This window comes from Mustela nivalis (assembly GCF_964662115.1).
Source record: "Mustela nivalis genome assembly, chromosome: 3".
In the NCBI taxonomy this organism is placed as follows: Eukaryota; Metazoa; Chordata; class Mammalia; order Carnivora; family Mustelidae; genus Mustela; species Mustela nivalis.
The window spans coordinates 90,696,219-90,714,749 of NC_139022.1; the positions used below are offsets into that span (position 1 = coordinate 90,696,219).

General features: G+C 35.8%; 1 protein-coding gene across 8 annotated transcripts in view; it reads right to left on the bottom strand.

The window, feature by feature from the left end:
• Positions 1-18,531, bottom strand: part of IPO11 (importin 11) — a 217,511-nt gene that overhangs the window by 150,938 nt on the left and 48,042 nt on the right. For all 8 annotated transcript variants that reach the window (XM_082725882.1, XM_082725880.1, XM_082725881.1 and 5 more), the window contains 3 exons: positions 18,046-18,249; positions 6,059-6,191; positions 4,169-4,227 (listed from right to left, as the gene is read on the bottom strand). In XM_082725882.1, the coding sequence (XP_082582008.1) occupies positions 4,169-4,227; positions 6,059-6,191; positions 18,046-18,249 (396 nt within the window). The remainder of the gene's footprint in view (positions 1-4,168; positions 4,228-6,058; positions 6,192-18,045; positions 18,250-18,531) is intronic.

Genomic DNA, 18,531 nt, shown 5'->3' on the forward strand with positions numbered 1-18,531 from the left:
TGAAATAAAAATACTCTACTATTAACAAGTCTTCCATTAAAAAATACAGTATTTCATCTCTTCAATGTCTCATTTCAGTTACCTAAATCACTTTGCAATAAATAAAACATTACTTAAGCATTCTATTTAACTAAATAATCTCTATTCTCCTCAATGATTTTCTTCTTCACAGCTCTTATAATCCCCAGGCATAATGTTTGTCTATTTTCTGTCTGCTCCCACTAGAATGTACCCTCCCTGAGACTGAGAAATTCACTGTTTTATTACTCTATCCCAGAATCCAGGAATATATGAATAAATAGTACTAATTATTTAAAGTAGAAGCTCTTAAGCCCAAGTATCAAATTTATTAGCCTTCAGATATGAGAAGGCATGTCACCATTTATGGTCTGGTAAAAATCTAAACAACCCTTATTTGTTAATGTCTTTTAAGAAATGTTATAAAATGTTTACAGATATAAAGGGATAGTAAAAAAACAACCTTATTAAAAATTTTTAAAAATTCAAACACCACAGACTTTTGGGATCAAAAAATTTTGGTGTATAAATATCATAAAAGACGTCACATGCACTTGTAATAAATACGATGGTCCAAGGTTTTTGCTCAAAATAGCTACATGGTGAAGGCTTTCCTGATGAGTAGCTAACTAGAATAGTGTTATTTCCTCTTTGTCCTTAGGAATATATTGTCCACTCATCCATTCTTGAGTTTGGGACAATTCAACAAGGATATCATCATTTGATGACTCAGAAACATATTTCACTTAGACAACTTCACCACCACCATCAGGGCCTAGAATGCTGCTCTCAGTCTTTCTGGAGCATCCATCTTCTGATTCATGTAAAAATTATGAAACCTCTTCCTCTTGTCAATTTTCTTCTCTGTCATTTTGGGCAGATAATGAAGAATTCTGAATTCTCAGTGTGATAAACAAAAGGTGAATGAAAGTAGAACAAAAAAAGAGTGCTTCCAGTCTTCTTTTATTCCTTCTTAAAGATGATGGAATACACCGTACAACTCAATAAGGAAACTGAAAGATGACAATTTCTCTACTGCTTCATCCTTTGGGAATTCCATCATCTTACACTTGTCACACTATTTTAGTCTTTTTAACCACAGTTGAGAATAACTGAAAAGTAATGATAACTAACAAAAAAGTAATTCCTAGGAAAAATAAGATCATTGAGATCCCATATGTATTTTAAATTTATACAGTAGCCTAATGATCCCTTAAAGTAATGGTAACATAGAAAGAATTTTACAACAAAATATGAAAAAAAAAGAAAGAATTTTACACTATTCCTTATAAATAATATTAATTTATCAACTGGGATTCTCCAAGGAAAGTAGAAAATCATACAAGTCATCAACTTTAGTAAGGTGATCAAGAGAATCAAGAATTTATAGAATTATAGACAGGTGATGAATCTGTAGTCCAAGTAAACTAAGTTATAGCTTATGATTTATGTTATATAAACATAGTAACTCTAACCATGAAATGATCATTTATAGAGCACTTTAATTAGCTGAAACATTTACAAAAAAATCATTGTCTCCCTTAATCCTCACATATCCAATGAAGTAGGCACCATTAATTTCATCTTCATATTATAAAGAAAAAAAAAAGACACTGAGTATGAGGGTAAATAATAAATAAGTAAACAGACGAAGGCCACACTATCAGGAAAAGGCCAAGTCAAGATTCAAATCCAAATCTGTCTGCCTCCAGAAACCAAAATCCCTGCTGAGCAGAGAACCTGATGCGGGGATTGATCCCAGGACTCTGGGATCATGATCTGAGCGGAAGGCAGAGGCTTTAACCCATTGAGCCACCCAGGCACCCCGCTAAAGCATCTTTTAAGTTCCATATTATCTTTAAGATCTTTATGTTATTTGAGAAACCGCCCTTAACTTGTTAAAATTCTATTTTGTTTCCAACAAGTCAATATACCTTAACTACTACAAAACAGCTGACATACTGTTTCAGCATATAGAAGAAAGACTCAAGGGAAAGCCAAAAACTCATAGAACATTGACAGTTTCCACTAAAAACCACTATTACACTTTATAGGAATGTGATTCAAATTGATTTATTTTTATTCAAAAAAAAAACCAAAACACTGATAAACACAAACTGTCAGTTACACAATTTATGATATTCATAATCATACTGCATATAAAAATAATTAGAGTCTTCTGACCTACTGTTTCTACTCTATCACATATTCATTCATAAACTACTGAGCATTTACTATTGGCAGAAACTATTTTAAACTCTGGAATGGAAAGTGAGTGAAACAATCTCTGTCTTTATGCAACTTAATGCATTCTGGTGCAGGAATTTAGGAGAAGCTGTCTAATTGGTTTCTGGAAGTGTTTTATGGCAGTATGGCAATAAATATTAATAGTTAAAATAGAACAGCATTAAAATTATGGCTGATTTTTGATACATATTTTGGTAATTTGATAGTATGAATCAGTGCTATCAATATGCCTATACTTGAATCAACCATTTCCAATTCTAATAACTTAGCCTGAAGAGGGCATCAGAAAAGTACACAATGACACATTATATATCCAAATATTCATTCCGACATCACTGAACAACAATTAAAAACTGGAAACAACCTATACACCATCAGTGAATAACTCGGAATTATTTTTTGTTAGTCATTATCATTACTTTTCTTTTTTTTAAATTATTTTTATTAATATATAATGTATTATTTGCCCCAGGGGTACAGGTCTGTGATTCATCAGTCTTACACATTTCAAAGCACTCACCTTAGCACATACCCTCCCCAGTGTCCATCACCCAGCCATCCTATCCCTCCCCTCCAACCCCCCAGCAACCCTCAGTTTTATCATTACTTTGCAATGAATAAATGAGTCTCTTAAATACTATATTTAAATCCTAGCTCCAAAGGATAGCTGGGCAGGTAAGTTAGAGGAATCCTATATTAACGTTACCACTTTTTAAAAATTAGCTCACTCACAGTAATCACAAGAATCATTAAAAACATAACCTGTATTACTGACATGACAACAATATACATGAAAAAAATGACATACTAAGCTGAAGAAAAAGCAAGTCAAGAAACAGCATATGGGTCTTATTTACATAAAACTGAGAAAAAGAGAGGAGTATCTGAAAGACTATGTACTAAATGTCTTAAAGTATACTTACAAATTTTAGCAATATCTTTGATACCAAGTTTTCAAATGACTTTTTTATTTCCTTTCCTTCTGTATTTATCTTTTAAAAAAATAAGCATGTACACTTTTTTAGAACAAAACAGCCATCACACTATAGTGATGGGTATCACCAGCTTTTAAATTCCTTTAACAGTAGAATTATTACTGCAATCAAAATCTTAATGACAGCCATAGTACACTAAAAGTGATTTAAAGTAAACAAACAGAGTAACTCCAGTAAAATCTGGTAGAGCAAACCCAAAGACTCAATTAGATATACATATTTCACAATTCCTGTTCAACGCCCCAAAGCAACCTACAGAAACCTATAGAAAAGCAAGCCATAGAAACCTATAGAAAGCAACATTTTAGCAGACTTAAACTCACTGTGAAAACTAACACAGATCTGAATAAATACGTAATACAATCTCATTTTGTTTCAGGATAAAATATATACAACTATATACTCTTGTAGACAGAAAAAGTAGATGATGCCATACAAACAATAAATATACATCATAAATGTTGGGCTTAACAATAAGGTTTTCCCTTCTTGTATATATATTTTCAGTTGACTACAAAGAGTACACATAAATGTTATGAGGAAACAAAAGAATTCATTTTAAATATCTAAGTCCACAATGGACCTAGAAATGTAGTAACAGCATTCAAATTCAAGAAGTTCACCTCAATTCAAATTATAAATAACACTCTCAATGTATCATGGCACTCTGAGTACTGTCCTAGGCTTACTTCCTCCCCTTCCCGAAGGAGCTGCTTTTGTGAAAAAAAGGCCGTATATCTAAAAAGTATAGTACAAAATATACCAAATGGTAAAAGATCACTTAATAAAGGTCACTTAATAAAAACTTATCAATGAATGCCAAGTAAAAAGAATAAGCTTTAAAACATTCAGGAAAATACAAAGCACTTTCCCAAAGCCACAAAGAATCAGTAACTGCTTTCACTTACCATCACCTCCATATTCTTATGAGGTTCCACAAATCCATTAACAGTTAATTTACGCAGCACTGTAAAGTAAAATTGAGCTTTATTGCATCTAAATGCCTCATGTTTTAACCTATTACAATCATAATCATAACAAAGACTCAGAATTGCAAAGCCTCATCAAGATTGGGGGTTGCTCTAACTTTATCCTTTCATATAATAAAGAAAGGTAATCCCTGATCACTGGTTCTCTTCCAAGTAGGAAACACAGAATGATAACAAAATCTTTGTGACTCAAAAGCTATGCTCTTCTCACATATCTTAATTACTACTGTTTCTAAAACTGTACTGCAAAATTTAATTTAATTGCTATAACTATCAGTACTTCTCATCTGCAATAACCCCTTTAAGTTGAAACTGAGAAAGTTATCTTTATTCAATAACCATGAAATATGTCTCAACAGTGACCAAAAAGCTTCATTAAGTTTTAGACTACCTTAATGAAAATACAGTATCTCCTATAAAGGATATAGAAGCTGAACTATTTCTAAATCTGAAACAGACTACAGTGCTCAAGTATAAACAAACATCACATTTTAGGAGTAACTGGTGTACACAGGAAGACAAGCAGGATAAACGACTGGAAGTCAGATCTATATTTAAATCCTACCTCCAGTGTCTACAACTATATTACTTTGGGCAACTTTTCTAGATCTCAAAGTCCCTGTCTGTAAACTATGGTTAGTCCTATTTCATGGGTTATGACAGAATTCAGTAATATAATACATGCAAAACAGCACAAATCAGTAACACAAAGATGACAGCAGCACCAGAGACTATAAAATTCAAAAAGTCACACCACTTTAAGAGTTTCTGTAATTCTTTCTGGATAACTATTTCTCTCTCTAAAGCCTTTTAATTTCTTCCTCAAAGATGTTGACAAAACCATCTCCACTCATTTACATAATAACCACCTGTATAATGAATTTTACTTGTCAACAGTCCCTTAAAATCATTCATGCTTTTGGTCTACAAGGTAGTTCACCAAAAGGTGCTGAACAATTTGAAGCCTGTGCATCCACTGTCTGATCATTGTTAAGTGATGCATGAGAACAGTGCCAAGAATGGAGAACGGCATCCTAAGGTACTAAGGGGAGTACGGTAAAAGGGCTTATCAGTAAAGCCAAAGGATGAAAAATGAGCCACAGTAAGAGAACTAAAGGCTGCCTGAGATCAAACTAAGAAACACAAACTAAAAAAGCCTAAGTGCCAGAAGAAAAGAGAGACTGGAAGACAAAGAGAATAAGCCAAGTGTGAGTGTTTTATAAAGGAAAGGAATCTCAGAAAACATTCGTCAAGGTAACCACCTCAGGGAAGGTAAAATAGAAATTTAGGCTAAGGGAGACCTACAAGCAAAGCACCTACAAGGAAAACACAGGCCGAGATGGTATGCCATCAAGCACCTTCTAAAATCCAATTGAGCTGGAGGTACAAACAAAAAAGACAGAAGCTTGAATTCCCATGAAAAACAGACCTGGGAAACAGAGCTCAACTAATACCTGACAAATGAAGTTTAGTGAAGTTAGCACAGCAACAATAAGGACAGGAGCCCAGAAAGAGAAGTGTAAAGTAGAAGCAAAAAAAGTAGAAGTATTCAAAAGGAACATAGTCAGAGCCCTGAGACCCCAGAAATGTGGCTATAACATAAAACTATCCCACATTTTTACAAATTAGAGGAAAAGCCATTCTCAAAAGAAAAACCAACCACAAATAAGACCTTGTTTGTGAGGGAAAGACTAATTAACCACTTACTCTCCCAGGGCAAGTGGGAGCAGATAATCCATCAGAGGAACTATGTGTTGACACTTTTGAGTTATCTCATTTCCAAAATGAACATATCAAGTTTAATAGTACCTTTCAATGACAGCAGAGTTCGTTCTAGTGAACTTAGAACAGCAGCTTCACTGCCAGAAGAAACATGCTGAAGGAATGTGTCTGTATGGTGATTCCACAGAGAGCAGGCAAAATTATAAATTCCAGAAGCTAACTGCAAAGAAATATCAACAGATTTGTTCACAAAAAACATATTTCAGTAGTCAACTAGATTGACACAGTAATACATTTCAGTTTTTAGGTCAGTTTTTAATTACAGTTTTCATGTCATTTTCAAAGAGATGTGAAATAGTTGTCATACCACGTTTCAAACTTTTTAAGACAGAATGTACAGTATCAAGGACCGCTGGCTACTGCTGTGAACACATATACACACCTAAAATACTTTTCTCTTGAAACAGAACTTAGTCTGATGCCCGCACTGCAGTCTGACATTTTCTACTTAAACCTTTTTCTTATACTAGTATATTGCAACACTCAGTTTTTTAAAACAGTGACAAGACTGTCATTGAGTATAACGTATAAAGCAATATACTAAGAAATACAAAAGAATCAGGTTTCTGTGTTCTGCCAGTTCCACCCATTATGGTTTCAGGGCATTTAAAGCAGGAACATACAAACCACAATGCTTGTCAGGCTGCTTTCCTAATACGTTCTGATATTTACAAACCTCACTTTCACACTGGGATGCAATTGGCCTCTGCCACCCAGGTTGAGCCAGAACCATTTCCAGGGTTACCGTCAGCTTTTTTGTTCGTTTTTCCAGAAGGTCTAAGAGAAATCCAGCTGAGTCTATATGGCCATTTAATTTTAATAAAATGAGATGAAAGTACACATGAATGACTAGTTATCAGTAGCAAACTCTAGAACGCTTTTTCTTATTCCAGATAAAAGTACATTATTTCCATTATTTCCACTAAACACTGGGTTTATAGTAATTTTAGGCATCAGAAACCTTTCAGAAATGCAATCTTTTAAATAAAATTTCTATTTAAAAATTTCATTTCTATTATTTTAATTCAGTAATTTTAGGCCTGTGCTTACAGATGTAGAGAAAGAGCTTTGCCAAATCCCCATGGTGACTCTACAAGTATCTACATAGGCCACAAAAGGCTTGAACCTCAACTAACAAGACTATCAGCAGAACATATTATAATCCTCCTGGAAAACAAGAAATGGAAAGCCTGTAAGGAACTTCTACAAGACCACCTCCTGCTCACCTCTCACCTCCTGTGTTCTGATGGGATTTAAGTTTTCTGACCCATCCCCCTCAAAACAGAGCTGCAGAAAATAAAACCATTTAGTTACGCTGTAGAAGTGGCTCCTTAGCAATGGGGCATCCCACAATTTGCACCTGAGTCATTCAGTCCCTATTGCTTTGGTCATTCTTTTTGGTATGTGGAACAGAAATCACAAGGAGTTGGTACCAATGTATCTGATTTCTTTCCTTTATCCAAAGTAAGTAATAAACTGCTGGAATCTAAAAGGCCTCCTATCTTCACTAACTGGTCAGTCAGAGCTTTGGTCCTCCCTTATCTTATGCATATGCTTGAAAGAGGTACAATGACTACTTATTAAGTAAATTCAGGATATTCTCAAATATACGCAGAATATTTTAGAGAGTAAAATCAAATTATTTAATCATATGTTTCATGATAGTCAAAATAACGTAGTGATAATTAGCTCAATACTACTGTACAACAAGCAGCAATACCATTAAAAAGTTAAGGGTCTAAAATTCGTTATCATCCTAGGGAACAATGCTATAAAAGAGAGGCAAACAGCCAATCTAATCAGAAGGGATATTACCTGAAGGAAAAAAAGAAAACACTTCAAAAAACATGTAAGCTTTACTTAGAACTACAGTGAACTTCAATATTTTTCTTAGTAAATCAAGTCCTTTCTGAGAATATGGGGCTAAAATATCTGTCTAGAATTGGAAAATTCATCATCTTTATTTTTATCACACTTACTGGTAAATGTAAGTTAGAGCATCCTATACTTTTCCAAACATATAAATCACCAAACTATCTGTCTGCCAGAATAAAGTGAAAGAAAAGAAAGGCATTTAGAGGCAGGGAAGGAATAGTAATGGTACATACAGAAAACCTAAAAGCAAAGTTTTAAACTAAAGTATAATTTCTTATTGCAGCAAATATTTCAACAAAGTAAACTGAAGTCTATAGCCCTGGCCATAATTTTTAGACCCATTTTATACTTATGTACTAAATAAGATCTAAGAGGAGACACAATTCAAGTAAGAACAGAAAATTTCAAGTAAGAACAGAAAATTATTACACTCTAAAGCAGTCTCTTGCTTACAACTTCCATTCCATTTCTCCTTCACATCTCCTCCTTAAAACTATTTGTTTCAGGGTCACCTGTGTGGCTGAGTCTGTAAAGCACCTGCCATTGGCTCAGGTCATGACCCCAGGGTCCTGGGATGGAATCCCACAACAGACTCCCTGTTCAGCAGGGAGCCTGTTTCTCCCTCTCCCTCTGATGCTCCCCCTGCTTGTTCTTGTTCTTTTCCCCTCTGTCAAATTAAATAAATAAATAATAAATAAATAAATAAAATCTTTTTAAAAATTTCTAAAAACTACTTGTTTCACATTAACTTCTACATATAGATTTCATTTAAAATGTTCAAAAGGTTTGTCTATATATATTTTTTAAATCAGTGTTATTTTAAGTCCCTTGAACTCTTATAAAAGGTTATTTCCAGGAAACAAGTATTCATGTAGGTTATGTTAATCACATAATAAAATTAACTAAGTTAACAACAGAATAAGAGTTACTTACTGAACTCTGCACTAGGCAATGCTCTCAGCAGTTCACCTCTATCACCTTATTTAACCATCACAATATAAAAAGTAGATATATACCCTTTTCACAATAAGGAAACTGAGGTATTGAAAGGTTAAGTAACTTGCCCAAGAGCAAAGAGTGTAATTAGGAAGAGGAAGAGACAGGTCTGAAACCAAGGAAGGTGCTCAGCTTACATTTTTTTTTTTTTTTTAAGATTTTATTTATTTGACAGAGAGAGATCACAAGTAGGCAGAGAGGCAGGCAGAGAGAGAGAGGAGGAAGCAGGCTCCCCACCAAGGAGAGAGCCTGATGTGGGGCTCGATCCCAGGACCCTGGGATCATAACCTGAGCCGAAGGCAGAGGCTTTAACCCTCTGAGCCACCCAGGCGCCCCTCAGCTTACATTTTTAAACCTCTATGTTCTAAAGCTTCTTAATATAGTACATAGCAATTAACTACACAGCAATTTAGTAAAATAAAGAAATATTAATTGTATAAATTCTGTTTAAACTTTCTAGTACCAAAATACAAATACTAAGTAGATACCATCCCATACTCTCAGAATCAATATAGTAAATCCTGTTCTCCAAAAGTTGTGTAACAGTTCAACAATGGTAGAATCTTGGGGCGCCTGGGTGGCTTAGTGGGTTAAGCCGCTGCCTTCCGCTCAGGTCATGATCCCAGGGTCCTGGGATCGAGTCCCACATCGGGCTCTCTGCTCGGCAGGGAGCCTGCTTCTTCCTCTCTCTCTTTCAGACTGCCTCTCTGCCTACTTGTGATATCTGTCAAATAAATAAATAAAATCTTTAAAATAAATAAATAAATAATGGTAGAATCTTCTTTTCATAACAAAAAGGAAAACTGACCCATACTCACCGAGATCAATACTGCTGTTAATATGGATGCAATAAACTGAATCTCACCTAACAAATTCTTCCATAACTCTCAACACTCCTTTGTACAACACTCAACAGAAAAACACGAACTTTTGTTCTATTACTTATGTGAAGTACCTACGCAAGAAAGTTACTATAAATTGAACACTGTTCATATACAAATATATAATCTTTGTATGTATATAAAATTTGGAGCAAGTCCCATTCATCAATCCTAAGAGTCAGTGCCTTTCATCTAATTCTCAATGTACTCCTCTAGCACTACATGCCAGACTCAATAATGAAAACAACAGTAACCATTGCCTAGTTCCTTAATTAAAAAGTAGTATTAAGGGGCGCCTGGGTGGCTCAGTGGGTTAAGCCGCTGCCTTCGGCTCGGGTCATGATCTCAGGGTCCTGGGATCGAGTCCCGCATCGGGCTCTCTGCTCAGCAGGGAGCCTGCTTCCTTCTCTCTCTCTCTGCCTGCCTCTCCGTGTACTTGTAATTTCTCTCTGTCAAATAAATAAATAAAATCTAAAAAAAAAAAAAAAAAGTAGTATTAAGCTTGAGGGAAAAAAGTTGACCAGCTGAAGAAAAAACCTTGTAAGGGATAATCTACCACTCTAAATCACCAGCATAACATAACTGAACTCGAGGTTCATCACCAGGGGTGCATCAAATATAACACAACCCAAGAAAGTGTTGAAAGCAAAGAACTTTGTATTATTTGTTACAAATAAGGAGACAAGGAGCTAGCTCTCAAACCACTCTCCCCATGAGGTTGTGACTTTATTCAATGTATGAAGGGGCAGGAGCAGGAGCTCACATAAGCACTCTGGTTCGACTGTGCTTGTCTAACATGTCAACATGCCTGCTGGTACATATGTCCTATCTTCCAAAAACTGGCAGAAAGCTCTGCCCACAGGAGGAGGCCTTAGAATTATAAAGAACTAAAGCTAACTTCAGGACAATGCAGCGGGGCTTCTGCACAAGTCCTCACTTCTAATCCAGCTCAAACTGGCTCACATAGGAGCTATCAGGGGAGATAGCTAGCAAGGGGCTCTCACGTGAAACACCTGGTTGGGCCTCCCCTTGGCTGGAACTGCTGGTTCTGCAAAACAAAACACATTCCTTCCCTGCTTTTGGCCCTTCCCCTCCTTCCTTTCGCTGACAGCTTTCAGTTTTAGGCTGACTTACTTGAGACCTCTTCTGTAACTTCCAGTTGGCATTCTAGCTAACAAAAACAAGTCACATTTATTTTCAAGGTACTTTACACTAACTAACAAAATGGCAAAACTAGTGTAACTGTTACAATTTTTTCAGGCACACTTCTATTAGCAGGAGAATATCTCTTTAGAGAGCTCGACCATCTGTATATACACAATGTAAATTACAGTACACATACCCAACATAAAATCCTCCCCCTCATTCCCAACACAAAAAACAAAATATACCACAGAACATCTGTGCACACTATACTAAACGTTCTTACAGTCACAAAATTGAAGAAAAGGAAGTTTTTCATTACAGTGGAATCAGTCATTATAATAAAATTCCACTTTCCTCCATAAAATCGTCCTCTTCTCCATTTATCATTTTACTCTAAAACATGTTTAAGAAAGTTTAATAATTCAGATAATCAAAAGTTCTATCCATTCTACCTTAAACAACTTTCAGCAATTTTTGAAATTTTCATCCCTTTTCTTAAAAAATTCCATAACATTTACAGATACTAAAGGCAAAGTTAGATTTATTAATTCTTCCTCCTTTCTAGCTCTGAAAATTAATAGTATGAAAGTATCACTTTAATTAGTCATATAAATATGAAAAGCACCTAAGTAGCTTGGCACACGGCAGATAATGCTAAATGAAGGCAAACAGCATTTAAGGCAAAAATCAAGAAAGAATTGGTAGTATTGCGGAAGACATTTTTAATTCATATTCTTCTTTGTCTCATACTCCAGTTCTGGAACTAAGCACCTAATTAAGGACATTAGGCATCTATTAAAGCTCTAATTCAAGATTCTTTTTAGCTAGCCTACAAACAAATGGCCTCTACCCAAACAAAAGATGGCTGTAATGAAGAATAAGCAATGGCACTACCCTTTCAGCCCAAGGGGAAAAGGAGAAAAACAGATAATGAAGGAAGAAACCACAGAATTTGGGAAGAAGCACTGCCAGCTATCCTAGGTAAACAAGTCCTGCACAAGCTTCTAGCAGCTCCAGAAACCACCACCTGATAATGCTTACAGAAAGCTCAGCTGGAAAAGGGAAAATAATGAAGCAAGTACATGAAATAAAAATATTTCTTCTACATTTTCTAATGTAGAAAATTTCTAATGTTCAAAAGTGTGGAGGGGGAAAGGGAGATAATTCAGTGAGACCATATGAAAATAAGCTATTTAACGAAACGTTTTAGATTCTGGTTCACAAAAAACACAAACACTTGCATATTCTTTTTCTAAACCAGAAGAAACACTGCCACCCACTGACTGCTGAGTGATTTTTTAACATAGAAGTACAAAGCCTTCACTCCTTGAATGTCAAAAAGGAACCATTACAGAAGTTTTATTTCTTTTAGCATTTAAAATATTCTTACACCTTTTTGGCTTCCAGATCATGGTTCTCACAATTTTCTCCTAAGAAAATTGTGAGTGGGGCGCCTGGGTGGCTCAGTGGGTTAAGCCATTGCCTTCGGCTCAGGTCATGATCTCAGGGTCCTGGGATCGAGTCCCGCATCGGGCTCTCTGCTCAGCAGGGAGCCTGCTTCCCTCTCTCTCTCTCTCTCTCTCTCTCTCTCTCTCTGCCTGCCTCTCCATCTACTTGTGATTTCTCTCTGTCAAATAAATAAATAAAAATTTAAAAAAAAGAAACACTACCAGTGAAAAACTCTTAAATCAAAGTCTTGTAATTCATCGCTAACAGTGGGGCACAAAATATTACACATAATCTATAGTTATCAAACCTGTTTGACCTTAATCTCAACAAGGAACATAATCAAGAGATGTAGAATGTACAAAATCCTGTAAGACAAGTCAGCCAATTCTTTCACCAAGTAGCATGAAAAAAAGAAAAAGGAAATGAGTACTATTCTAAATTAAAAGACACTTGAAAGACAACCAAACATACCGACCTTATTCAGTTTTCTGGCTCACAAAAACCACTTGTTAGAGTATATTTGAGAACAATGTAGAAAATTTGCTGAAAGTATTAAATGGTACTAAAAATCACTGTTTTTATTTTTCTTAAGTTTGATAAAAGTTAAACAACTATAAACAAATTAAGTATCCTTCTACAGATGAATAATCAAGTATTTATCACTAAATACTTTAAACACCTTAGGAAAAAACGTGAAAAAACAAACACAGCAAAATGTTAACTGCCAAATGTAAGTGATGGGTATATGGCAGTTTGTATTTTTCACATGCCATCTACATGTTTTAAAGATTTAAAAGAAAAAATATTCAAAATAAGAAATTTTAAAAACGTCCGTATGACCAAAAAAACATAGTTATTCTGGTAGTAATCAGTTTTTGTTTCAATACAAGGCTTAAATATAAATTTGCTTCCATTGAACCATATATATATATGGTTCAATGGAGATATATATATATATATATATATCTAACTGCCAAAATGTCTCAGGACAGAAGCTCCAGTGGGTACAAGAGCTATCACAAAAACAAATTCCAAATCAAACTGCCAAAGTCTGTCAACAGATATTTACTTATTTCCATTGAGGGACATTCCTAAAGACCTGTAGCATCTGTTACCTACATTTCTTTTAGTAAACCCTCATTTTCTTTTTGTTCTCAAACCTGCCACTGGTATAGCTGAAGCCCAGGGGGGTCTAAGTTCCCTAAATCCTCTAATACTTGCAGAGTCACAGACCTGTCTTCTGCCACTGGTGCCTAAATGATGCTCTCATGTATTCAAAGAATCACAATTTGTGAAGGGGAAGAAAAAGGTCAAACTATCCTTCTTCCCACTTGTGACCTTATCTTTTTTCATAGCTGTGTTTCAGGCATCTAATACAGCGACTAGCAGAGTACGAAGCCGATATTTGTCTTGTGGCTAGAACAAACAATACTACTTCAAGAGCAACTTATGAAGAGAGTTTAGTAGTAAATTTTTTTGAGTTTTTACTCTCCTTTTCCTGAGCCCCCTTTTCTAGGACCCAGGAAATGGTTTGTATACTACAGAAAAGACAAGCATCATGCTATACTAAAAATCTCTTCTGTTTAGTGCACAGCTCCCCACGACCTTTTTCTGGCTCAAGCTAGCCCAATGAGTCTCTCTCCTCCCTTAAAAGTTCCCACCAAGGGCGCCTGGGTAGCTCAGTGGGTTAAAGCCTCTGACTTCACTCAGTTCATGATCCCAGTTTCCTGGGATCAAGCCACTCTCTGCTCAGCAGGGAGCCTGCTTCCTCCTCTCTCTCTGCCTGCCTCTCTGCCTACTTGTGATCTCTGTCTGTCAAATAAATCAATAAAATTTAAAAAAAAAAAAAAGTTCCCACCAAAAGGCTCTTTTCCCCCTCCTATTAATGGTAGCCTAGACATATACATAAAAGCTCAAATCCCCACACAGGCTCATAGCAGGAATGACCCTCTATAAAATCTGAAGCCATTCTTTAAATAATGTGTTTTTAAAAGCCAATATAAAATTTGGCAGAGCAAGAGACAAGATCTAGAATCAATATGGCACTTAGTGAGGCAATCTGAATCACCCAAATGAAACTGAAAACAGGGTGCCTGCGTGGCTCAGTTGGATTAGGCTACTGCCTTCAGCTCGGGTCAAGATCCCAAGAGTCCCAGGATCCAGTCCCGCACTAGGTTCCCGGCTCCATGGGGGATCTGCTTCTCCCTCTGACCTTTTCCCTCTTAATGCTCTCTCTTTCTCTCTCTCAAATATAAATAGAATCTTAAAAACAAAGAACAACAAAAAAAAGCAAACAAACTGAAAATAAACTATTTCACCTATTTATTGATTTGCTTAGAAACACACATTTATGGGGTACCTGGGTAGCTCAGTTAAGCATCTGCCTTCAGTTCAGGCTATCCCATGGGTCCTGGAATTGAGCTCCACATCGGGCTCCTTACTCAGTGAAGAGTCTACTTGTCCCTCTCCTCTCCCTCTGCCCCTCTGCCTTCCCCCAACCCAGCTTACGCTCTTTCTCATTCACACTCACTCTCAAATAAATAAAATATTAAAAACAAACAAACACATATTTATGTTTTAAGTAAATTTCACTACAGTATAATATCCTGAAGGCTAGAGTTATACCATGTAAGTGGCACCTTGGTACACTCACATATTTAATATTCATAATTTCTGTTTGGGAACTATTTGGGAATTTCCCCTAGGGATCATAAGCATGAAGTTAGAGGTTTCCAAAGAGTAAGTATAAAAGTCTCCACTACAAGGCTGAGTGATCTTAACACTAACCAATCCATCTCAAAGTAGCTATGTGGCTCCATTTTGTTAGCTTATTTAAAACACATACAAACTCATCAGGAAGACTATTCTGAAGTGTGACTGACCTTTGAATAACATGAGGGTTAGGGGCAACACCCACCTCCACATACAGTCAAAAATTTGTGAATAACTTTTGACTCCCCCAAAACCTAACTATGAATAGTCTACTGTCGACCGGAAGCCTTCTTGGTAACATAAACAGTTGATTAACACATGTATTTTGTATGTCGTAAGTATTATATACTGTATTCTAACAATAAAGTTAGAGAAAGAGAACATACTACAAAAATAATAAGAACATTTACAAAACTGTACTGTAAAAAGATTCCACATGCAAGTGGATCTGCACAGTTCAAACCTGCGCTGTTCGAGGGTCAACTATACTGTAATGTGGATTCATCTTGCTTCCGTTTCCTTTTAACCCTACCATGCAAACAATACTCATCTGTTCAGTGGGAATTTATTCATCATCAATCCTTCAGTTCTTAAAATTTCTAAGTTTTAGCCTTAAGAGTTAACATCAATATTTTTACATTCAGGTTTCTATGAAAAGCATAGTTTTATAAAAAATCCACTTTTGTATCAAATCAAGCTCTATTTTGTGACTGCCAACAATTTTCTCTCAACTGCTGATTCTATAATATGGCACGCCTCAAAAGAACGTAATTTATTTTAATGTGAAAGAAAAAGAGGATATAGAAATATCCTTAGACATGGGTTGCACTGAGCAGCAGGTTCTACTTTTAGGTGTATGCTGCACTCCTTTGCTAGAAGAACTAGCTCAACTATGACATCACATTTTTTATGTGGGAAATTAACTCAGAACATGAAGACCACTTAGCATCACAGTAAAAGTATTTTTAAAAGAACTTTCCTATACTTCAGATTACCAAAATAATAGGGGCTAAATTTATTAACTAGCAAAACTGTTTTTTATAATAATGTCTTCCTACATATACTACCTTCAATTCAATTACACATCTTATACCCCATCAAACCCATCAGACATGATTGTATTTCCCTCTATACTATGCTCTGTGTTTCCAGATTCAGCCACTCCAATCCATACTGAAAGGTGCTAAGCTGAATTTTTTTCCAGGTATCTTTGGCTTTACATATCCTCCCAAAATTCCTGCTCTTTTATATTATGCCACTTTGAAATCTGGAAGGTACCTAAGAACAAGTCACCTCTTCTACTTACTCATTTAGCAGTTACTGAGCACCACCCACTTTTCTGCATCCTTCTGGGCTTGACAGTAAGACTATAACACGAAAGACTACAATTTTCTCTCTCATGAAACTCACAGTGAAGTGGATCTCAGAAAGATAAGTCAACAATTCTAAGTCAGCACCATGGAATATGATGGAATACGATGCCTGAAGTACATACAGAATGGTAGGAAGACCTGTATTTTACAACATACAGAGAAAAACAGGCTCCTCATACTACAAGAAAACTGACCAAGAAAGTTGAAGAGCTCAGAAAGCTAACTCAAACAAGCTACCCAGAATACAGTCTCTGATTAGATACGATTCCTAGAAACTGCTTAGGCTAAATATAAATTATACCTGAAAACTAAAGCAACATGTTAGGAGAATACAACTTGAGAAAGCTGAACTACGAATTCAGACTTCTGAGGAAGGGTACTCTTTCATAAAATAATCGCAACCCTCAACCTTCTAGACATCTGACTTGGGAAAAGAGCCAATATAAAAGTAAGTGGAAGAGTGTAAGATGGAGATAAAGTCGAGCAAAATCAGCAAGAAATTCACAGAAAGATCTGAGAGAATAAACAGTCCATTTCTTAAATCCTAGTTGGATAGCAAGCAAAAGCAATGATTTAGAAAACAACCTTCAACAAAAAGAATTTCTCTTACACTCAACATCCTTGGATAAACCTAATATTGGCTATTTAAACCAACTGGGTTCAAAGTAGAAAACCTAATGTGATTCTGGCTTAGACTCTGATATATGTAAGAAATACCTGGGAAGCCTGTTACAAATGCAGAGTCCCAAATTATATATATCCTCAAAGTGAGGATTACAAAGGCAAACATGAACACTATTAAAAATACTATGAGGGCACCTAGGTGGCTCAGTAGGTTAAGGCTCTGCCTTCGGCTCAGGTCATGATCTCAGGGTCCTGGGATTGAGCCCCGCATCGGGCTCTCTGCTCAGCAAGGAGCCTGTTTCCCTCTCTCCCTCTGCCTGCCTCTCTGCTTACTTGTGATCTCTCTCTCTCTGTCAAATTAAAAAAAAAAAAAAAAAAAAACACTATGAGACTCAGTAGTGTTACATGGTACAGTACAAAATATTAGGTTGAACAATATGAAAATCACTACTTTAATAAGGTGAAAATAATCAAATACAAAAATGTCAAAGTGAATGAAAAAATGCAGTCTCTTCAAAAAAATGGTGCTAAAACACCCAATAAAGGGCTCTCACCCACCACTTGTCAGAACTTGTCAGACTCCTTGCCTACATCTGCCCTACAGGCATCAATTGCCCAGGAATGTCAATTTTAACTTTCTATATTCCAACTCTATCCTTCATAAATGTTCTCTTTATCACAGCTTCTTGTTTCCATCTGAACCTCAAAAGCCTCAAAACGGTCTCTGCCTTCAGACCATTTCACTACCAACCAATCCCTGCTTACTGGCAACTAAGCAATCTTATTCATCACTATCCAGTTTAAAATCTTACAAATGTTACCTATTATACTAAAGCTTTTAGGGCCACTGGAAAGAATTCATAGTCTTTGATTAAAATATTTAGAGGGGTAAAACTACAGGCATTTTCTTATCAGTAGCAGTTTTCATAATCAAATTTAACTATGTTAAATCACTTACATCATAAAACAATTTCCTATCAGCAGCCAGTCGTTTGGAAGCCAGAGTCTTGGTAACATGATAGAAGGTAAGTAATGCTCTGTGCTGTCGAAGATCATCTTGGACTTTCACAGATTCTATAAGAGTGGGAATCAGTTCAGGCCACTGTCTAGGACAGTCCAATCGAGCAACTTTCGCAATTAGCACTGCAATCTGAGTTGCAATCTAAAGGGAAAAAAATTAATCATCAAAAATAAACATATGTAATCAAATCAGCAGATAAGGAATGCATTCAGTTAGTTAGTTGATGGTTAGTTAGACATTGGACAAAAGTAAATAAAATTTCCCTAAAAACTGCTTACTGAACATAGTTATTCACAAAGTATGGTCTATGAATCGAGGCTAGATTTTCTTCATGTAACTTCTCCCAAAATAATACATTCCAACAGACTAAAGGAAGAAGTAGATATGAAAATCTAAATGTCTTTTAAATACCAGACACTATGG